At 39.5% G+C, this 24,888-nt stretch overlaps 1 protein-coding gene across 1 annotated transcript in view; it reads right to left on the reverse strand.

The window, feature by feature from the left end:
- The window catches only part of LOC124795658 (odorant receptor 4-like), a 65,397-nt gene extending 50,358 nt beyond the window's left edge, over window positions 1-15,039 (reverse strand). Inside the window, exon 1 of the mRNA XM_047259732.1 lies at window positions 14,620-15,039. Coding sequence (XP_047115688.1) covers window positions 14,620-15,039 — 420 coding nt within the window. The remainder of the gene's footprint in view (window positions 1-14,619) is intronic.
- Between the last annotated feature and the right edge of the window lie 9,849 nt (window positions 15,040-24,888).

A 24,888-nucleotide genomic window follows, 5' to 3' on the forward strand; every position in this document is an offset into this window, starting at 1 on the left:
AACAACATAATCGCATCCTCAACAGTTTGTTACGTATTTTTGCAGAATCTGGAATTACAGTTAACTTGGAAAAGTCTGAATTCGGTAGGACAAAGGTGAAGTTTTTGGGACATATTATTTCTTCTGAAGGGATTCAACTGGATCCTGAAAAGTTAGAAGCAATCAGAGCCATTCCAGTTCCATCCACAAAAAGACAAGTCCGCAGTTTTCTAGGTCTCGTAAATTTTTACCGTCGTTTTCTGAATATGCAAATTCTTGTTACACCAAAACTTTGTTCTCTCACTGGAAAAAATATTATTTGGAACTGGGACGAACAAGCACAGTTGGAATTCAATTCTTTGAAAGAAGCGTTACTTCACGCGCCAATACTAGCTCATCCTGATCTGTCACAAGATTTCTGCCTTAGCACGGATTCTTCTAAAGTCGGTCTTGGTGCCCATTTATTTCAAGAAGCCATAGAAAATGGCACTACCATTCAGAAAACCATTGCTTTTGCTAGCCGAGTGCTAACAAAATCGGAAAAAAATTATTCTGTTACTGAATTAGAAGCTTTAGCTATCGTTTGGGCATTTAACAAATTCCGTTTCTTTCTTTCTGGTAAGCACGTAAAAGTATACAGTGATCATCGTGCATTACAATTTCTTATGTCTTCAAAATTAAATCATGACAGGTTAAAACGTTGGGCATTGTTTCTGCAAGAATTCCGCTTCACAATAGTCTACATTCCCGGCAAGGAGAACATTGTTGCGGACGCACTGTCACGCGCACCGGTTGGGCTTGAGAAAAGTACCACAGAAGGCAACCTCGAGAAAAATTTCAGTATTCTTTACATTCAGAAAGTCGCCTTTGAAAACTTCATCACCACATCTTTAAAGGACATTGCTCATGAACAAGATAAAGATCCGATTTGGAAAGACATCAAGAGCAAATGGCATGAAAAGACACACACACAGATTCGGCATTATTATCTGGTTAGAAACAACATACTGTTCAAACGCTGCACTGTTGATGACAAGCTATGGGTACTTTGCATTCCTGACGATTTTGTTAATAAGCTCATTTGGTACATTCATTTCAGCTACGCACATTTTGGTCCACGAAAATGTTATCATATTCTTCGAACGACTTGTTATTTTAACAATATGGAAAAAAGAATTCGAAGAGTCTTGTCTATTTGTAAACTTTGTCAAAAGGCGAAACCATCTACTGTCTCACATCGTGCTGCGTTGTTTCCTATTATTCCTTCTAAATTAAAAGAATTTGCTGCTGTTGATCTCTTGGGACCGCTTGTCAGAACATCCAATGGATTTTCGTACGTTCTAGTCGCTGTTGAACTTACTTCAAAATTTGTTTCTTTCACTCCGTTACGTAAAGCCACTGGACGATCTGTATCCAACGCCTTTGTTAAAAATTTCTTACGTGAAGTTGGCCACGTTGCTAAAGTCATTTCAGATAACGGACCGCAATTTAGATCTGCTGTTTGGTCACCCACGCTTCGGAATCATAAAATCAAACCTGTTTTCATTTCATTGTACTCACCACATTGCAACCCGTCTGAACGGATTATGAAAGAAATCAATAAGCTTTGCAGACTTTATTGACACAGAAAGCATCAGCATTGGGACAGATATCTACAATTATTTCAAAATGTGCTGAATGAAATGCCTCATGATTCCACTGCTTTACCACCTACTCTTGTACTGAAGAATGAAGAACCACCGAACAGAATCAGAGAGCTTGTACCTTTCCCGAATACACGTAAACTTCGACACAAAGACATAATTGATTTGGCTATTATAAATATAAAATCTGCAGCAGACAAAAGGAGGAAACTACACGGTAAAGCAAATGCAAAGAAATTATATATTGGTCAGAAAGTTCTCATTAAAGCTCATTCATTGTCACATAAGAAGAAACACTTGAGTCACAAATTCTTTCTAGTTTACAATGGACCTTACAGAATCCGACGTATACCACATGATAATTGCGTTGAAACTCTGCGTACTAGGAAGAGTAAAGGTTTACACCACATTTCACATGTAAAACCGTTTATTGAAAGATAATCTGCTTTTTAACTTTGTCTTTGCCATATAACTTTTCACTTTACATTACTAGTATGCTGTGTTAGACTTAGAATCTGTTAACATACAACAATGTTTGAAGTTAAATATCCAATCAAGAACCAAGAGAACTTATTTAAACAGAAATGACGAATGCATTGTTATAGTGAACAGACGTCACAGTGTTATTGTGTGTGTACATTCTTGCTTGTTAGTTGCACGATTATGGAACGACTATAAGGCTTACATACTTAGAACATTTACCAGTACTGCTAATGAGATTTTAATGCAACATTTTGGTTTATTTGAAAATACATTCTGAATTTAATGTGCTTTCTGAGAGATACCAGATGACACAGTGGTTAGTTTATTTGACAGCTACACGAGTATATCACGACGCTACTAATGAGTGACAATTTACAATGTTGCTTTTGCAGTGTTTCTGTTTTATATCTGCACAGTTTCTAAAACAGGTTTTAGTAGTAACTTTTGTGGTATAGCTACAATGAGACTGCCTTTTCCGTAGCACAACAATACGTTATAGCACAGTACTTTCCTCATCACGGCAATAAGCGTAATAACTAAGACATTTATACGCAAAGCATTTCACTTTTGTGTATTATGAGGTAAGTACATTGACTTCTGCAGAACTTAGCTTTCGGAGGACGATAACTACGACATTTCCACACAGATTATGTTGCAACAAGACGCACATTTAGCGCTACAGTACACGTATTTGAGTGATTAATTTTGTACTTAAAACATTTATTTTTAAAGATTTTTGAATTACAAAGAAAGTTTTCCGTGATACATTTCATTCCATTGCTGTAATCTGTAACACCTGAGGGTATAATTACATTAATCCTCAGGGGGTACACACTTACTTTGTGTACCATGTGTGTGGCAACCACAAGGAACCCTAGCTAATATGGTATTTGCTTATACAACTTTACACATCGGTACCATATTTCTCTAACACAGAATTACACAGCTATCTGATCATTTAACTGAGAGATAAACTTTTTTTTATTACATCAGTGACATATGTTTACGCAATTACAGAGTTGGATTACTTCACAGTTACGAAATTGTATTTTGTCTGTACTGTGTGATCTGTTCATATTTTTTTGGAACCATTGTGATACTATGAGAGCTTTGAATGATATATTTGGTAAGGGAGCATGATTTTAAAGTACGTTTGAGGCAGATGACACTTTTGACATGAGCAGAGAATTTTTTTAATTATTGGAGGAAGCTACGACGATTTTGAGATTTGACTGAGGTGTTGTGATGTTATTTTTACGACGACGATGTGTATTATGCTGCTGAGGTATGTTTATGATTAATAGGCTGAGGCTATATGAGTTATTTGATTATGCTTCATATTTATAATGACGAAATATTGACGAGTGTCGATGGATACAGATATGTGTAATAAGGTAAGGAGTAATGAATAGTGGGTAGGGCTCTTGACTTGTGAAACAGGATGTTGGAAACCAAGAAACGTACTTTAAGAGTTATGAAATGTGTGACTGTATCACAATGCTGACGAATATTTTTTTTGGACACTTATATTTATAGGATTTTGTTTCTACAGATTTGCAACACTAATTCTTGACCTGTGAAATATTTTTATATGAGACTGCCACGGTAGCAGAAACTGCTGTCGTAAATATTTCCGTACGAAAGTTAAGTGACCACCTGCACATAATGCGTCGCGGGCACCCAGCTGTGTCAGACGCCTGGAGAAAAAGCCATTATTGCGAGCCCTTTTCAGCGGCACAGGTAGAACAAAAAAAAAGGGGAGGCCATTATCCTCGGAAATATTCTTACATCTGCAAACCTGATAATGACAAGTGTCTTTCTACGAGAATTGAGAGCTACTGACTTACGAAATGCCACATAGCTATTGAATGATGTTTTTATGCTTTGGTTTGCGTAATTGCTTATTTCATTTGATATCTGGTTTCCAGCTGTGTTGCAGCATTGCTTTTATAAAATGAAATGCATTTGCTAATGTGAACACTTTCTGTCAACAGATCTATTAAATAATTATTTTATGATCCACATTCTTTAAAAAAGGAGCACTTGGAAAGGAAAGAACAATAAGAAGGAACTAGTAACAGTAACACATAATTTTCTTTTCAAGTACATGGTAATATTTCTTTTACAATAAGTTGTTGTGGTGCACCACTTTAATTTACATAGACATTAAGATGTGAATATACACTTCCCTTATCTGCAGTGTTGTTTTTACTGTAATATCTTTTCTGCTTGAGCTTTGTCATGTATAGATATAAGTTTTATATTTTTTATATTTGCTGCTGCTGTTTGCCAGGCATAGTGCTACTTAATTTTAAATTGTGTTACTCTGTTAAGCTAGTTTTACTACTGACTTATTCTTCTTGTTACTGTACATTGGCTCATATTAGTTGTAATGTTGCATTGCTTGGTAATTTATATTTACTGTAGCTTGCTTTGCAATTTTCCATTTTTTTGCATTGCTGTTTGTGTTAATTTGTTATGTGCTGCTGCATTGCCTCGTCCCTTAGTTTAGCATCTGAGCGCTCAGTAGATTTAAGTTAGCTTAAGAGGGGGGGGTAGACTATAGAAGAGAATGAGTTGCGATGAATTGGAAGAAATGCATTGAGAATCTATACGAAAAACGTACAGAAAGCAGGTATAGGTAGGATTTTCTTGGAAATAAATGTTGAGGTAAGAAATGTGTGAACACATAAATACAGAAAGCATGCTTAGATAGAATTTTTTTGGTGGAAACAAAGGATGAAATAAGAGGAAAGATATATGAAGTTTTGGGTTGGACTGCAGTACCACATGTTACACTGAAAACGAACCCTGTCCTTTCCTATTGGTGTTATCCCACTATGTGTTTGTGTACCCTTGTGTATTTGTTTTCTTCCTGTCTCTGTGTAGTTTCATAGAATTTTTCTTCTTTTAATATTAAGCTACATTCACTATGATGAGGAATACTGTTATCCTCGAATATAATTGGCATTAATAATATGTTATTTACTTTGTAAAGATGTTAGATATTGTTAATTCTGTTTTGTTTTAATGCTCATGTGTGAAGTTGTTGTTTCCAAAGCTATTCTGATCTTTATGTAGGTACTTATAATTCCTGTAACACTGATGTATATGTTATTTCGATTCTTTTGTAAAGCCTGTATTACTACAAATGTTATCTGTATTGTTATGTCTTTAATGATGTATTTTGTACCTTTGTTATTGTATTTTTATGTTACCAAATTGTAATTGTTACCAGTTCTTCAAATTAAGTAACATTTCACTGCACACGTTTCTGTTGGTCATAGTATATGGACAATATGTGAGAAGTAGGGACTGTTAGTGTTTGCACGTGTGTTGATAATTCAGCAAGGGACTGGATAACAGCATTGCTCGTTCTAAGGACAATTCCAAAAAACTTTGTGAGTGCACAAGTGGTGGTTTATGGACTTGCTATATTCTCCACAAGACTCTTTGATGGTGAATGTGCACCTGCACAATCGCAACAGATGGCTGCTGGCCATCTCTACAAGGACTACAGTGGGTCTGCATCTTTGATGGTCCACCAATACCGTAATCTCTACCAGGACTACAGTGGGTCTGCTCTGTGATGACCTACCTACCAATATTCTTCCAAACTTCGAATGACTCTGCTGTGGGTTTGCTCTGTTGTGGCCCATTATCTGTCAGCATGTCAAGAGTCAGCACTGTCTTTCCGTTGGAAGGACAACGCTACTTCTTCAAGACTGCATGGAAATCCACTACTTCTGTGTGCAATTTCTTTTACTAATGAGACTTTGTGAAAAAAAACTGTAATTACTATTATGATGAATGATTAGGACTATCTTTATGGACTGTGAGAAAATTTTAGCTTTTGACCAACATTGTATCAATAAGTGTGTGCATTTGATTTCTTTGTTATTGTAATTATGAAAAATTTTATCAAATCATTATTGGCCACTGCCCAAAAAAAATTTGTAAAATTTTTTGTGGGGAGCATGGGGGCTATGTAAGTAGGCTGTTTATGTTTTCTCTATGTAAGTAGGCTGTTTATGTTTTCTTATTGGCAACGTTACGTAGCGCTCAATATGAAAATCACTGGCTGTGCTGTGTGCAGTCTGTGGCTAGTTTGCATTGTTGTCTGCCATTGTAGTGTTGGGCAGCGGCAGCTGGATGTGAACAGCGCGTAGCGTTGCGCAGTTGGAGGTGAGCCGCCAGCAGTGGTGGATGTGGGGAGAGAGATGGCGGAGTTTTGAAATTTGTCATGAACTGCTATATTTATATATGATGATATCAAGGTAAATACATTGTTTGTTCTCTATTAATATCTTTCATTTGCTAACTATCCCTATCAGTAGTTAGTACCTTCCATAGTTTGAATCTTTTATTTAGCTGGCAGTAGTGGCGCTCGCTGTATTGCAGTAGCTTGAGCAGCGAAGATTTTTGTGAGGTAAGTGATTTGTGAAAGGTATAGTTTAATGTTAGTCAGGGCCATTCTTTTGTAGGGAATTTTAAAAGTCAGATTGCGTTGCGCTAACAAAATATTGTGTGTCAGTTTAAGCACAGTCATGTATAATTGTTCAAAGGGGACGTTTCACAGTCTGCCACCACAGTCATGACACCCACGTCAACAATGCGTCTACAAAGATAAGTTGACCAACAGAGTTTGCAAAGTGCAGCTCTCAAGACATTCTCTTTGAACTATTATGACTGTCAGTTGCCTTAATCATTTTTGCTACCCATCATAATAAAAATACATTATTTGCTCTATCGAAACATAAAGACAAACTTACTTCAGTCATATTATTTGGCTCTAAAGTTTATTTCATTCCGCTTCACCAATTCTTCCTGACATTACATAACATTTCAAGCCATTTCAGCCAAGTTACAGAATTTTGCTGTCTGTGCAATATCTTCGAGATTGCTTACTTTGTCACTTTTCTGTGTAGTTAATAAACTGAATAATGAAAAGTGTGAAATCATCCACATGAGTACTAAATGGAATCCGCTAAACCTCGGTTACACGATAAATAATGCAAATATAAAGGCTGTAAATACTAAAACTAAAGCTAAATACTAAGGGTCTACATTTACCAATAACTGAAGTTGGAACGATCACATAGATAACGTTGTAGGGAAAGCAAACTAAAGACAATCCAATAGACCTATTAATGAGATTGTTTACATCACGCTTGTCCGCCCTCTTCTGCGGTATTAATATGTGGTGTTGATCCGCATCAGGCGGGATTGACGGAGGACGTCGAATAAGTTCAGAGAAGGGGAGCTCGTTTGTGTATTACCGCGAAATAGGGGAGAGAGCCATTATAGTTACGGCAGCATCTTTTCATGAAACTTCAGTCACGAACTTTCTCCTCAGAGTACGAAAATACTGTGCTGGTGCCCACTTACGTAGAGATAAATGAACTTTATAATAAAATAAGAAAAATTAGAGGTCACACGTAAATATGTAAGTGTTCGTATTTCACGCGGACTGTTCGAGAGTGGGACGGAAGAGAAATAGCTAGGAGTTTGTTACATGAAACCTCAGAAACGCACTTAAGTGAACTGCTGAATAATCCTATAGATGAATAACACAATTCGTATGAATATATATATATGTGTGTGTGTGTGTGTGTGTGTGTGTGTGTACACGCGTGCGTGAACATTTTCCCATAGATATTAAAACTGTTCTTACCTAAATACAGTGTTAGACGATACTAAACTATTGACCATACCTACGTCAACCTTTCAGTTATCGTACGAACAAAATTGTTTTTTTTTTCCAAAAATTTCGATTTCAAAAGTGTGTACACAAAAGTAAAGCAGTCTCACTATGTGAGCTTATAAAATTTTGTTTGTAACACGACACTGGAAGTCCAGCATGCTTACTGTCGTAGCCCCTAGTCGGACACGGTATTTAAGTAGTAAATCCCGACGGCTGCATTACAGACTATCTGCAGGGATCAGTGTGTGGTCAAGAGTTTTTGTATGTAGTGCTGGAGCCCATGGAAGAACTAACGGGAGCGAACTGGTAGCGTGTAGGTACTGTGTTGTTCGTCGTAACTGGTGATTCGAGAAGCGTTGTACAAGGCAAGTGCAATACTTGGCCTCATGAACTTTGGTGTCGAAATATCATATTTTCACTAGCACCAAAAAAACTACATATCTGGTGCTGCAATGGAGTCTAGCAAGAAAAATAAAATTAAACGATGTAACAATTACAAGGGTAGTAACGAGATATCTAGAGATGCCCCCTAAGAAAGAAGTAATTGCATGCATCATACAGTGGAAAAAGGCCGGAAACCTGCTGCACAAAACTATTAACAAAGCATATAGGCAGTATTGATTTTGCATGAAAACAACTGGAGCATACCAAAACTTCATATCAGTTGTATGTTTGGTGCGAGAATTTGTGCCCATAGCTTACAGCTCGTAAAGGTAGCTTCATTATAAAGTGCAGTGGGGAGTGCTACTGAGACTAACGGCCTACTGTACAACCCCAAATGATGCGTAGTTCATAATTCTACAAATACGCACGTTGGAAATTAGGAAAATGAGGGCTCTCTATCGCTTAAGGAAAACGTATGAGGTGGATGTATGACATTTGAAGATGAGGCTAATACAAAAATATTAAAACATAATTGTAGTTTACAGCTACAGCAAATTGAATGGGACACTTCAGGCACAGGCATGAGAAAATTTGAATTTCGCCATTACATCAAAGTGAGGGTAACTTTTTTTTTTTTGGTCGTCAGTTTACTGACTGGTTTGATGCGGCCCGCCACGAATTCCTTTCCTGTGCTAACCTCTTCATCTCAGAGTAGCACTTGCAACCTACGTCCTCAATTATTTGCTTGACGTATTTCAATCTCTGTCTTCCTCTACAGTTTTTGCCCTCTACAGCTCCCTCTAGTACCATGGAAGTCATTCCCTCATGTCTTAGCAGATGTCCTATCATCCTGTCCCTTCTCCTTATCAGTGTTTTCCACATATTCCTTTCCTCTCCGATTCTGCATAGAACCTTCTCATTCCTTACCTTATCAGTCCACCTAATTTTCAACATTCGTCTACAGCACCACATCTCAAATGCTACGATTCTCTTCTGTTCCGGTTTTCCCACAGTCCATGTTTCACTACAATACAATGCTGTATGGCCGGCCGCGGTGGTCTAGCGGTTCTAGGCGCTCAGTCCGGAGCCGCGCGACTGCTACGGTCGCAAGTTCGAATCCTGCCTCGGGCAGGACATCACACACATCCATGCCCGAGGCAGGATTCGAGCCTGCGACCGTAGCGGTCACGCGGTTCCAGACTGTAGCGCCTTTAGCCGCTTGGCCACCCTGACCGGCTTTGTTTCTTTTGTTCACCTTTTCTTTCTCTTTTGTTGTTTAAAAAAAGAGGGTTGGACCACCCATCTTAATTTTTATGCGTCCAGTTAAGTTTCATCGAAAACTTTACGACGATGAATCCGGCGCAGGCACACGCAATAGAAAATGTTACCTTTCAGGTGATCATCCCACTGATACACGAACTAAGCATCACTGAAGCCATTGGTGTTAATTTCTTTTAGAACCACTCTCACTAGAGTTATAAACCTAAGGAATGCTACGGCCGCAGAAACAGACGTCAATGGAGCTATAAATCTAAGAATTTGGAAGACCCTCGGAACCGCGGGGTTAAGCAATTAACCTCTGCACTCGTATCAGACTGCTTCTAATTATCTATGATGGCAGAACGCCGAAACCGTTAACATTTTGAATTACGCAACAAAATGTGAGCAGGGTAGACAATTACTTAAATGCCAAATTTGTCTTCAGTTGATGACCCTACATGCAACTGTCAGATGAGACAAGAAGGAGATGTAAACACTTCCCATTTTCAGAATGAGGTTTTCACTGTGCAGCGGAGTGTGCGCTGATTTGAAACTTCCTGGTTTATTAAAACTGTGTGCCGGACCGAGACTCGAACTCGGGACCATTGCCTTTCGCGGACAAGTGCTCTACCAGCTGAGCTACCCAAGCACGGCTCACGACCTCCCCGCAGAGCTTCAATTCTGCCAGTACCTCTCCTAGTACCTTCCAAAATTTACAGAAGCTCTTCGTATTTTACTGCAGTTTAATCGTTACAAATCCGCTAGCTCCAGTACTTTGTGAAATCCAGGCTACTCCTTCCAACAAGTGCTACAGTTTGACGTAACACGAGACAGTAACGTTTTTTTATGAAATTTGACGTACTATCAGTGGTCCCCTAAAACTTTTATTTTCAGGCCTACGCTCTCTACTCTCTACCAAGTATTTTTTTCATATTCTACTAGTAGAGAAATCTGGGACTGCCGGTTATTCATTTAGCAATTTTCTATTAGAGTGAAGACAAAAAAATCAACATTGTTCATAGTGTTAAATCGAAAAATTTTTATTTCCAGCTTTGAAATTGTGAAACAGTCGTACAAAGAAGTAGACATCTTGTACAAATGTGTAAGTATAGTACTCAAATTAAGAGACATAGTATGCAACATACAAATTTTCTTGTATGTTTATTTAACTCAGAACTTAATTATAAACAATATTTCTAGTTTTATGTACAGGAGCCAGAACGCGATTTTGTAGACATCTCTTTGAAATGCCTCTTTATAGCTATAGAGGCGGCTATTGTTTCCGCCTTCAGCCGTTTGTGCTTCGCAGTTGAAACGAGTCAAAAGTGCTTTTAGGTGATAGGGATTTCCTTGACTCGACTGTACGAGCGTTTTAGCAGTAACGAATAAATGTATTGAAACTTTATTCATGGATGCTGAATTTTTTCACGCATCTCAGTGTTTATTACGTCATATCTCTTTAACTATGTGTCATACAATGATATAAATTTTGTAGATGCATTTAGTGGCGTATGTGGATACCACCCGCGAAATTTATTGTGAAGAGGTTTAGTATCGCAGAAGTAATAAATTTAAAAGTAATGCATAACGTGACGTATTTCGCGCATCTCTTTGGTTATGAAGTTGTATCGCCCAAACTATGAGGGGCAAGGGTTTTATGCACTCATAGCGACTGTCTCCTGACAGCAAGGGATATGTGTACCACGTTTGATTGAAATCAGCTCAATAGGTTAGGAGCAGAGGTGGAACATACAAATATACATACATACATATTTGTACTAGGTATGGATTTTATCTACAGTTGGTATCATGTCAAGAGCCTTTACTTATAAGTATTGTACATACGTGGATACTGTAAAATAATGTTAAATCATTCTTCAAACACTGTAGAGATATTTTTCATTAACACGAAGCTATTGGTAGTGTGCTTCAACAAACCAAAGACAAACACGTAAGAGCTAGAAGAAAGAATAGTCACAGTCAAACACCGGCATGGCCATATAAGATGGGACTTGACAAAACTGTACGACATTTAGCCCAGTACTGTACAGTGACAATGAGGTTACGAAATACCGTCCATCATAAAAAGTGAGAATATTCGGAACCACAGAGATGATGACTGTAAATAAATCATCGAGGAGGTTAGTAAAGGAATTAGCGATGATGCCTCACTTTATAAAAAGCGAAAGCAAAATTGATAATGGATAGTCTCGACAAAGTCTGCTAAATTTTCCACACCGGTGAGATGAATAGGAAAAAGCGTCGTTCAAACATTACAAAACACCTACATTTCTTTTTTCGGGAAAGAATATTCGTACAAACACAGGAAATAATATTTAGAGGGCAACACGTAGTGCTTGTGCGCTGCATCCTTTGTGTTTTAATTGCTTTCTCTGATATACCTCAGATAATTTTTTCTCCTTTAATAAATCTTTTTCACTGTTAAAATAGATTCTTTAAAGAAAATTGTTTCATTTATTTATCTAGAAACTCGCACACTGTAGGCTTTCTATTTTCTATTTGATGTGATCTTACTTTTTGATTCAAGATATCTGGTCTGTTTTGTGGAAGAATACTCGTAGAAAAAATATCCAGGTCCTCATGTAATCTTCTCAATATGCCACGAAAATAATGCAAGCAATTAACTTCCTGTATATTGAAACTGTCCGCCGGAACAGGACTCGAACTCCAGCACACAACTTTAGTCTTCCAGAAAGTTTCAGAGAGGCATACACGTCACTTCAGATTGAAAGATTAACTCTGTAATTAAAATACAAATTAACAAGACACGAAAGCTCAAAATCCAGTACCATAACATATGTGAGGTAACTTCGCAAAGATGCCGCTGCGCCGCAGCGGATGTCAACGTCAGCACTTTCCTCCAGAGAAACCTCGACATTTGCATTCTGTTGAGCCACCCCACGTTCCGTGCTGTCTGCTGACGGGATCTGCTTGAATGGCTCCATTCGATATGCACTGTGCGATGGTATGACATTCCGTTCCGAGACGTCCATTGTAAACGGTCTCTACTGACAAGTGGACTGTGTCGCGTATGTCTGTAGTGGTTGTTATTGGAATGAAAATTGTAGCCTCACGCAGCTCTCTCTTTCCCTCCTGAATGATTAAATGCTGAGAACATAATTTTCGATTTAGACTCTTCTGAAATCTGACTATATTTAGAAGTCTTCCGTAACTTTCAGGGATTCTTCCGAGTATTCTAGAAATTATAGAAACATTTCTTAATATTGTGGATTCAAGAATGCAATGTTTTGTAGTGCCGAACGTTCGTGAATTATGTCCTACTTTCTAAAACGTGTAAACTCGTTACTGTGTTCTAGAATAATAGATCTGTGGGAAAATATAAGACAAAAGTCGGCCCGATTATGTCATCAGCCCGATTATGTCATCAGCCCGATTATGTCATTTTTAAACAAGACAGAAATTCCAAGTCAGAAGATGATAAAAAGAAAAATGCTATTTTCTATGCTTTGCAGTCTATGATACTATGTAAAGTGAGGTTTGGCTCGATTTCGTTAGTAAAAAAGGAAAAAATGAAAGTGAAACCTGTAAACATGATATTTTGTGATTCGGTGATTTTCAGCTTTCACTGCCTGAACGTATGAGTGAAAGCGATCTTTAACGAAAGCACAGAAAGATATGGTGGCACGAAGAAGTGGAACAGATGTAAGAGATAGATGACTCACTTCTGGCCTGGAACATAGTCACAGAATCACAGCTTTTCTGTTATTAAGCGTAAAATTGTTAACATATCTTTTCCAGTATTGAAGGATAGTATACTAGAATTAAAAAATTCTTTCTATCTGTACATGAAACAAACTAATTTAGAATGGCACCAGTCTCTTGCTTCTCACAAAATCCGGAGTAGACACTTGACAAAATTTTCTGAATCAGTTATACAGGGTGGTGAACGAAAAAACAGCCCTGGCGACAGACGTTTCGTCAATTACGCACGAATTGTTGTCCACCACGAGCAGATACAACAATAAATAGATAAACATGTAGTAATTAGATAATAAAAAATACTGACAAAAAATACTGACAATACAAAACTTCGTCGCAATAGCTTCGAAACAATACATGACAATTGGCGGTTATTCGTGCTCCACCCTGTACTAAGAACATACAGTTACCGCTTCGTCTCGGATACATAGATTACGAGAAAGCTTGTGATTCCGTTTCAAACTAATCGAACAGTCTTTCACAAACGGCCCTTTGGTTGGGTTTAGTGTACTGACCAATAAATTCGACACTGATAGAGCTTCGGCTGGACCTCGAGGAAAGTAAGAATTTCCAAACTGAAAGAGGAGTCTGGTAAGATTTATAGCTGCTTTTTTTTTTCTTTTTTACGTTACAGTTTTCAAAACATCTGACGATGACAAATTTAGCTTAATGTGTTGAAGCACATGTAAAATTTTGATACCCATTTGCTTAAATTATTAGCTATGCCATTTTTTTCTCCAGCTCTACGCAGTAAATGTTGAAATGGTTGATGCTTTCGTGGCCGCTTTTTCATCTGTTGTATGTTGGCTTTCTTCTTGAGTACTTCGACCTACGGTTGTTTTTTTCTGTTTTTTTAATGCCTACAATTGCAGCGGTGAATGAATGTTGAACATGTTAAGCCATCGTGATGGCAAAACGTGAGATAATAATCAAAAACTTTGGCCAACAAGCTGCACGTCGAAATGAGACATGTCAAGCTAACTTCCATCACAAGCTTAACAAGTGATAACATGATTTAGCCTTCAATCCTTTTTGCCGCCAAGTCATATTTTATACGTGCATCTTCATTTGGTGTTCAAGTATTGTATTAATACCATTCTGATTAGAGTAGCTCATATTTATTTGACTGAAACTGCATAATGTGTGTACTAGGGGATATTTCTTTCAGTTAGTTTGGGCTGTTTCTGTGGGTAGTATTTTGGCTCTCAGAGCTAATCTACTTGTATCAACAACAAAAATGATATATTTGAAATATTTTTAATCTTTTAAAAGCTTTTTTTTATATAGGTCAAGAGCACCAGTGGATCCAGCTTTGGACCCTAAGAAACAGCACGAATTTCCTTAAGCATTTTCCCTAAGACTTGAACTTAATTTGTGGAGGTGGAGAGGGGATATAGGAGAACAAAGTATATATTTTGCCTGTACCTGCATGCATCTGTTCAGCTCGTTGATGAGGTGTTCCGCAGACCGTCGCATCGTGAGGACGACAAGGAGCTTGAAGATGGCCATGGTGTAGGTGAAGGTGACGCAGGCGTTGGTGGTGACGCTGAGGATGTCCCCCCAGAAGTGCAGCATGGCGGACACCTGGCTGCCCACGAACGCCAGCAGCAGCAGGATGACGCCGGCCGAGTAGGCGTCGTACAGCAGCGACGACGCAGGCGTGGACGGCCCACGATGCGGCGCCCAGGCGCCAGCTGCGCGCAGCAGGCCCAGCTGAAGACGCAGGTCCGCGCGTGGAGCACCGCCAGGGCCGGAATCGTCCGCACCTAGGCACGTTACGTCACTCACTGGTAGCTTCAGACGCTGAATGTACGAAGCGTATCCTAATGTGAAATATCGCTTCATTGTCTTTTTTCGTGGATACTGTAACTAACGTAGCAATTTCTTTTTCTTGTTTTATGTTGCTCGTAGGTCGACTACTATCAGTGATTAATTTATAAGTCGCCGGACAAAGTACACTATGTGATCAAAAGTATTCGGGCATCCCAAAAAGACATACATTTTTCATATTTGGTGCATTGTGTTGCCACCTGCTGCCAGGTACTTCATATCAACGACCTTAGTCATTAGACATCGTGAGGGAGCAGAATGGGGCGCTCCGCGGAACTCACGTACTTCGAACGTGATCAGGTGGGTGGGTGCCACTTGTGTCATACGTCTGTACGCGAGATTTCCACACTCCTAAGCATTCTTAGGTCCTCTGTTTCCGATGTGATAGTGAAGTGCCAAGCCAATCTTGTCTGTTGACTGAGAGAGACCGCCGAAAGTTGAAGAGGGTCGTAATGTGTATAGGGTAGACATTTATCCGACCACCATACAGGAATTCCAAACTGCATCAGAATGCACTGCAAGTACTATGACACCTTGGCGGGAGGTGAGAAAACTTGGATTTCATGGTCGAGCTGCTGCTCATAAGCCACACATCACGCCAGTAAATGCCAAACGACGTCTCGCTTGGTGTAAGGAGCGTAAACGTTGGACGATTGAAGAGTGAAAAAACATCGTGTGGAGTGACGGATCACGGTACATAACGTGGCGATCCGATGGCAGCGTGTGGGTACGGCGAATGCCCCTTGAACGTCATCTGCAAACGTAAAATTCGGAGGCAGTGATGTTATGCTGTGGTCGTGTTTTTCATGGAGGGGGCTGTCCACCCACAGCACAGGCCTACATTGATGTTTTAAGCACCTTCTTGCTCCCCAGTGTTGAAGAGCAATTCGGCAATGGCGATTGCATCTTTCAACATGAACGAACATCTGTTCATAATGCACGGCCTGTGACGGAGTGGTTACACGACAATATCACCCCTTGTAACACCTCGGTTCAGTTTACAGTGATAGAAGCTATAGAAAGAATAATTTAAAATTAAGAATAGAATTTTTAGAGGGGAAAGTAGTGTAGAATCAGCAAGTAGTTTAACGTCTAAGTACAGCAAAGCCACGGAAGCTCCGTCATGGAGAAGGCAGTGACGTTAAACTCTTGTGATGAAAAACCTATAAAAAGGCCTGATCGTCATTATCGCCGCCTTTTTTTCCTTGATTGTTTCGTTAAAGGGCGGGGAACCCGTGTCACTCAGCGAGACAATAATTAGATTGGACTTTATCGTGTTAATATTCACGATAAACTATTAGAATATTACGGAGATTAAAAGTGATGTAGTGTACGATTTCTGACTGTTGGTAGGAACGGAGTATTAAGGGGATTTTAGGACTTTAGTGCTAGATTGGAACTTTACGGACACATAGACGACAGAAACTCAAATTATCTGCTGATACGAGTGAATTCAGAGGTACCGATATTCAGATATTAACGTGTGGAATTTTGAAAGTGTCGTGTGCCGTTAGTCCCGAAGCTGAACGTAGAGCGCGTGCATATCGGCATTTGCGGACTATTTAGATTCCTCCAGGCTAGGAACCTTTTAATTAGACCATCATCCATCACCATCTTAATCTTTGAATATAGAGTGAAGGTGAAATACAAGAGTGTTGTGCTTATTTCATTTACCTAGTATTAATCAGTGAAGGTTTTACGGAACCAAAGCTATTCAGCAGGAAGTCAGCACCATCTAGCGGAAAGCGTAGGCATTAACTAACATGCTAACTGAAGTGAACGTTTACGTGTTTTACGGACTGCTTAATATGAACTTTTGTGACTCTTTGACGTCCCCACTCCCTCCGAAAGGTGGCGCAGGCTGTCTTAATCATAAAAGAGGAGCGTTTTAGCCGGGCAAATTTCCAACTAAAAGCGATATTTACAAGACTCGCAGTAATAGCAAAACACAAGGCCCGCACCTCATCGGAGAGTCGTCGCTGTCACGTAGTGAAGTAAACCCGGAAAACATGCCGACGATATGTATCTACGAGCAGACGTCGACGTGGAGTACCTAAAAAGGGAACCACAAGAGAGTTGGGGATGCTTCACCCTGTAATGGACTGGCCTGCACAGAGTCCTAATCTGAATCCTTCAGAACACCTTTGGGATGCTTTCGAACGCCGACCCCGTGCCAGGCCTCACCAACCGACGTCGATCCCTCTCCTCAGTACAGCACTCCGTGAAGAATGGGCTGCCATTCCCCAAGAAACCTTCCAGCACCTGACTGAATGTATGCCTGCGAGAGTGGAAGCTGTCATCAAGGCTATGGGCGGGCCAACATCATACTGGATTCCGCCATTACTGAGGAAGGGCGCCACGAACTTGCAAGTCATTTTCAGACAGGTGTCCGGATACTTTTGATCACATAGTGTAATATTACCTCCTTAGAAGAGCACACTGGTAATTTCGGAACTGATTCCAGACGATCCTGTGACACTCCGCCGGTGAGTCACGAACTTGAAGTAGTGTGTATGTGTCCGCCGGTGTTATGGAATCAGCGCAGATGACTTGGCAGAAAGTAGACATCACGTTAGGACGTTCCCATGACCACACCACGAATGAACCTGGCAGATTTATTGGTGTAGCAATATTACTGGCAGTCATGTGAAATGCAATAATAACAGTGATAGTTAACATCATCTAATCCACGGGGACCGATACCAGTTTCACGCGTAGTCAATGATGATTGGTTTCTACGTCGACAGGAATCGCTGTCAATCAGTTTACGAGTGGACATCGCAAAAATGGCTGCGTGCAATGCACATCTGGAGGCGGGTACCGTGCAGAATGCCAATCCTCACGGTGACACATAAAGCTGCACGTCTTTAACGGGGCAAACCGCGGGGAAACTAGAGAACAGCTGCCTGCAGTTAGCTTGAAGGAGTCGCAATTTTACCTCTTTTCAAATGATGCAAAATGTCGGGTGCAGCGACGCCCTATTGTAGATTCGACGTTCGTCCTGCAGTCTGTGGATGCTTGAGTTCAGGCTGATGTGGTTCTGTGATATTTTTACCATATCATAAACATGAATCAGGAATTTATTCAAAACGACCGTTAACGAAGTGTTACTCGTTCACTTCTTCGTGATGAGTTACTATGAGCCAGCCGCTGTGGCCGAGCGGTTCTAGGCGCTTCAGTTCGGAACCACGCTACTGCTACAGTCGCAGTTTCGAATCCTGCCTCGGGCATGGATGTTTGTGATGTCCTTAGGTTAGTTAGGTTTAAGTAGTTCAAAGTCTATGGGACTGATGACCTCAGATATTAAGTCCCATAGGGCTCAGAGCCATCTGAATTTTTAGTTACCGTGATATTCGCGTTTTGCAAGATGAGAACAGCCATGTTAACAGAGAGCTATACGTTCCCAGGCAATCACTCCTTTACCTCCCCGTAAAATCATCCGATCTCAATCCCACAGAAAAGGTGTGGGAATGTGTACAGCAGCGGGGCAACGTAACACAAAACCGCCATGCAAACTGGTAACTCAGCTAGGTGTGACGTGCCTACAGACACTTTCTTAATAACAGATTGAGGCTATTATAAAGGTTGTAGGCGACGTTTTACGGATTAGTGTGATGTCTTCTGCCGTTAATTACGTTTATCTGTGTTCTTACAATTCTGGTTTCAAACTTAATCAACAGTTATCCAGTGCTGCAACATAGGAAGCCTTGTAAAACTGAGACGTATGCGTTGTTAAAACAGCCTGTGTGTATGTGTGTGTGTGTGTGTGTGTGTGTGTGTGTGTGTGTGTGTGTGTGTGAGTGAAGTGTTTCCTTCATATCTTCTCATCGATATACAAGACATTCGATCCATTGGGTTAGGTCGGCACTCTTTCGGATGGTTTTATGCTGCCGTATATCTTTCCCTTTCTTCCTCCCCGCTGCTACACCCAACACCATCAGTAAGCTCCCTTGTACATACTAGTTTCTCTGTAGTGATTTCTCCAGCGCCATGTAAACTATATCTCAAGCCGCATAAAAAATACAATGAACATAAACATAAAACGAAAACGGAAAGGTTGACATCAACCTGAAACGGAGTTTGTGAAATTTTATACTTGCGGATCACTGAAGTGGAAAGTACGTGCTCTTTCGACACAAATTGTTTTACAAGAAGAACGCCATCTTGGAAGCTGAATTTAGAAAATACAATTCTTTTACAATATGAACGTAACAGTCGGTTCACCTTCAAGTACTTGATAAAAAAAAAACAGGAAAGACTGACGAGAGTAAATCAGTTCTGAGAACAAGGTGGCTGCACTGTAATAAATAAAATTTCGCTGAGATGAAGAGTAGATGCGTGAAAAGGTGACTGATTGAAAACGGCATTGAGGCACACTGCACGATTTGAGCGTTTAGCTGAACTTTCCTGGAGGGAACTTCTGACAATCGAGTCACAAAACTTAGAGAAAAAGATATTCATAATTATTTAACAGACGTGAAATACTCTTCAGAAGGTGCAGTAATTCGACATAATTTCTTGAGAAGCTCGAATGTTGTTCCAGAGAAACAAAGTTATCACCAGAGAATATCGTAAGCTTCTTCAGAGAGGCCAGAATGTTTGCACAGACGTTTCCGAGAATCAGACGCACACGTTGGACTTTTTGTGAATACGAATACAGGATTATTTTTCAGAGATAGTGATACATTGTCCTGAGTAATTGATCTACCATAGAAACCCTAACTAAGATAACAACATTGCGAAGTAGAGACGGAACAATCATAGGCAAAGTTTCGACAAAACGAGCAAGATATCAGTGCTACGCAACAGAAGCGACAAAAGTTGCAGTCCTGTGTGTTAGCAGTGGATACTTTGTTTCTTTTTATAACGAAACTCTCGCTTTGCAAACAAAACATTTATTTTATTTCCTCCTTACAAGTTTCGGCATTTCGCAGTTGTCAAAGAAACAGAACACTAATGATGCTCAGTATCACATTTAACTTACTCTAAGAGTAAGTGCAAACTGTATTTTGCTTGAAAAATGGCGAAATGCCGAAACGCATAAGGAATAAATGAGTATTTTGTGGTCAAGTTAAGAGTTCTATTGTAAGTGCAGAACGTGACCACCTGGTCTCATACAGCTCTTATGCAGTATGTGTCCATTATTTTTCTTCGTTTTCATCGTAGTCAGAGCATTACTTCTTTTATTTTCTAACAACAACAAATCCCATTTAATGGAACTGATGTTTCGTCAGAAAATATTAGTTACTCTCATGTCAGGGAACTCCTTCCCTTCCTACTATATACCGCGAGGACGTTAACCTGAAAACTATGTCAGTGTCATTCTTGTTACGCTATCCATACTGTTTAAGTGGACATGTTTTGGCCGATTTAAACAAATGGAGGAAGTGCGACTGCCTATGGATTACGGTTGGTGCTAAGCTGCAGCACTGAGGAGACGATATGCTGGAAATCTTTACGTTACAAATGTGCACACTGCGAATGTTGTCATCGTACTACGATGTTCAATGAAATTTGGAAGTTGTGGGAGTGGCTTTCGGTTTCGAACACTACTCAGCACAGTACTTCTTACCTTGTGTGTACTTTCTGTCATGTAGGTATCTAGCGGAGTCAGGTGTACAATTGATCACCACATGGGTGCTTAGGAGCTTATATGCCAACGATTCAGCTTCCAAGAGATGTGATATCAATTTGTATTCTTTTGCTTCATTTCATGTCTTATCCAATATGCAATTGCAACCACACCCTTATCATTACACCAGATAAAACTAAAAAGAAAGAAATTCCTGTTATGTCTGGAGCAAAGCAATGTATCACAAAAACGTGTCCACTAAAGATACGCATTAGACATGGGCCAATGAAAGGAAGATCATGTGTAATAAAGTGTCGATATCTAATGCGGTGGACGGACGTTGACTACATTGTCGGTGACACGCGGAGTGTATGGTCCCACAAGTACAGATGAAATTCACTCTGGTACGAAAGCAATGTTTTCTAACGACTGTTCTGCCTGTCATAAGCATCGGACAATATTTAAGAAGAAACGTGTCGCTTCTCTGCGATAATTTGCAGGGAAGTACGTAGAGCATGCTTGAAACTAGTTTTAAAACTTGCTTAAGCTAACTCTCAAAGCTAATAATACAATTCGTTTCATAAGGCTAGCTGATCTCTGAAAATATAAATCTCTTACTTTACATGTTTTTGTAGGCCAATTCTTATTACTACAAATGTTAGTGTACATGCCACAAGAAATTGATACGTACGTGTCTCGTTACATTGTGTCAATACTGCTTCAACAAATTCATGTAAGTGTGTGCACATTATCTCGAGGATTTTCAGTCAGTCTTGGATCAAAAATATTATTGGCTGAATAAACTTAATTTATTAAGAAGGAAAGTAGAAGATGTGACTTAAGTTGTGCGCGATCAGAATAAATGTGCGAGGGAAGAGGTGCAATACGTAACGTTTCAATCATAGTTGAATACATACAACTTAACTAGGTACTTAACATAGAATTTCAGGCAGGGTAGAAAGATTTCATTTTGTCACCGGCGAACGTAGGAGAAGATAAGTTGCTGGAGTAAAAGAAAAGGGGGAAAGAATCAAACGTGACTTTCAAAGTAGCCAGCCAAGCTTTCCTTCCAGTTATTTGGAGGACTCAGCGTCAACGTGGAGAACACATATCAGAAGATGCAAATTAATTATTTTATATAAAGGGCAATACGATGTATGGTGGCTGAAGCGTGGACGACTTGAGAACAGAGGGTCAGAGACAAATACTTCTAACGAATCAAAAACCCCAAAATTGGAGAAGTTTTACAGGAGCTCGAAACTGAGTACGAACTTCAATGCGAGATGCTATTAGCAGGTTCCAGACAACGAAACTCCGTCTCGAAATCTGGCAGAAAAAACAAAGAGATTCTAACCATACGTAAAGTTCATCAGTGGCATGACGCAGTCAATACCCTTCTATGCACAATAACAATGCAGATTTCACTGATCTTAGTACCACTAAAGCAGAGTTACTAAACATGGTTTTCCGGAACTCTTCGTCTAAGACGACGAAGTATATGGTCCAGAATTCGAATCAAGAACAACAGCCAACATGAGTAACTTGGACGTAGAAATCCTCCGTGTAGCGAAGTAGCTTAAATCACAGAATGAAGGCAACGGCTCCGGCGCAGTTTTTATATCTTTCAGGCTTCTTTCAGAGTGTGCTGATATAATAGCTCCATACACAAGCGCTCGCTCGTTGAAATAAACATAACTAAAGACTAGAAATTAGCACATGATACTGCAACACGCAAGAAAGATAATGGGAGTAATCCGCTGAGTTACAGACCCACATCCCTAACGTCGATTTGCAGCAGGATTTTGAAACATATACTGTGTCCGAACATCATGAATTACCTGAAAAAATGATTTATTGACAAATAGTCACCACGGATTCAAAAATTTCTTTCCTTTGGAACACAATTAGCTCTTTATTCACACGAAGTAATGAGTACTAACGACACCGTATGTCAAATTTATTCCATATTTCAAATTGACTCCATATTTTCAGATTTCCAGAAGACTTTTGACACCGTTTCTCATGAATCACTTCTAATCGTATTGCGTTTCTATGGAGCTTCGCCTCAGTTGTGTGACTGGATTTGGAATTCCTATCAGAAAGATCACAGTTCGCAGTAACTGAAGGAAAGTTATCGAGTAAAATAGAAGTAATATCTCACGTTTCCCAAGAAAGTGTTACAGGCTCTCTGCTCTTCCTGACCTACATAAACGACAAAGGAGACGATATGAGAAGTTCTATTAGATTTTTTGCAGATGAAGCTGTCATTCACCGTCTCTTAAAGTCATCAGATGATCAAAACCATTAGCAGAATGATTTAGACAAGATGTCTGCATGGTCCGAAAAGTGGCAATTGTTTCTAAATAATGAGAAGCGTGAGATCATCCACATGAGTACTAAAAGAAATCCACTAAATTTCGGCTACATGATTAACCGTACAAATCTAAAGGCTGTATATTCAACTGAATACTTAGGGATTACAATTACCTAAACTGCAACTATCACATAGATAATGTTGTGGGGAAAGCAAACCAATGACTGCGGTTTATTGGTAGAACGTTCAGAAAGTGCAACGTCTTTACTAAAGGGACTGGTTACCGCCCTCTTCTGGAGTATTTCTGTGCGGTGTGGGATCCGTATCGGATGAGACTGAAGCAGAACATCGAAAAAGTTCAAAGACGGGCACCAAGTTATGTACTAAACCGAAATAGGATAGAGAGTACCATGGACATGAGACATGAATTAGGGTGTCAATCACTAAAACAAAGGAGATTTTCGTTCCGGCAGGATCTTGTCATGAAATTTCAATCACAACATTTCTCCTCCGATAGTGCAAATACATAGAAAAAAATTACCATCATTATAAAATAGGAGAAATGAGAGCTCGCCTGGAAAGATTTAAATGCTCGTTTTTCCCGCGTGCCGTTCGAGAATGGAACGGCAGAGAAATAGCTTGAACGTGGCTCGATAAAGCCTCGGCCAGGCCCTTAATGTGAACTGCAAAGTAATCATATAGATTTAGATAAAGATGAAATAGGCACAAGTGCGAAGCATTTGTCTAGTTATGCATAAGAAAATTCTACAAAATTATTATTTTTAAGCGCATGATGTATGAAAAAGATAGAGCGTGTTTCTAGGCTACCGAAATGTACTTTCCGTCTAGACAGTAAAATAAATGAATTAATGTTCATTACAAGTTTCGGTTCATATCTTGCTGCAGTCCTTTCAGATCAAACATATGGAATTCATAAACAATGCCAATGAACAATTCAGAATGTATAAGGTGAATCATAAACTTTAGAATAAGGAAAGAACATGAATAACACAACCGAGGGAGATGGCTCAGAAATTAAGAAACTGGATATGCATTTAGGAAAATGGGATTAAAATCCTAACAACAAAACCTAAATTTAGTTTTTCATTAGTTTCCTAAATATCGATAGCGGCCTTAGAAAAGGGGCACGACCAATTTGCTTGTCTACTCTCCATCCCTCTAAATTTAAGCTTCCACTGCTTCTCTCGTGACTTTGTTGTCGACAGCACTTTCAACCGAATTTTCCTCTCTTCTGTTGAAAGAAGTTGAAAAATGCCTTTACAGCAGAATGCTAAAACCAGGGAACAAAGGAAGAACAAGGTGCTTTAGAACGCAGCAAAGAAGTAAGTTATCTGTGGAGGATACGCTAGAATCAGGGACAGCTTATGGTGCAAGTCACAGGTTACATGCTTAAACGCAGCAAAAAATATATGACAGAGACAATGTAAATAAGTTGATTCGAGAGACTGATGATTACCATGAAATGCTGGAAGACTTCCGCTCGCAAAGATTTGTCCTGAGTCGTCATAATTGGTCATCTGAAAGAACAGTTTATTTTATCTGCTTCAAATTGAGTTACGTTAATTCAAGAGAATGTGATATCCGTAACTGTATAAGGAGGTAGCTAACGCAACTCCATTTCGTCGAAACTACATTCTGCGGCGCTGGAATTTACCGTATGCTCACATCTCCAGTCTGAAACGAAGAAGAGATAACAGAGTACAAATATTAGCTGAAGTAGCTACTAATTGCAGAAAATTTTATTTCGATTATAGAAGAATACTTCACCGAGCAGATTCAGCGTAGCAAGTATGGTAGTTGCCCTGTAAGCCAAACACGAAATGTCCAAAATGATGCGGGAACCAAACAGTGAAGACACGCAATAACTCTGTTGCCTTACCAGACAAATTTATATGCTCTGAAAAACTGGAAATGATAAATGGATACACAGTGGTTTTGTTCTAATAAATATTGAAAT

This window comes from Schistocerca piceifrons, chromosome 4 (assembly GCF_021461385.2).
Source record: "Schistocerca piceifrons isolate TAMUIC-IGC-003096 chromosome 4, iqSchPice1.1, whole genome shotgun sequence".
Lineage (NCBI taxonomy): Eukaryota > Metazoa > Arthropoda > Insecta > Orthoptera > Acrididae > Schistocerca > Schistocerca piceifrons.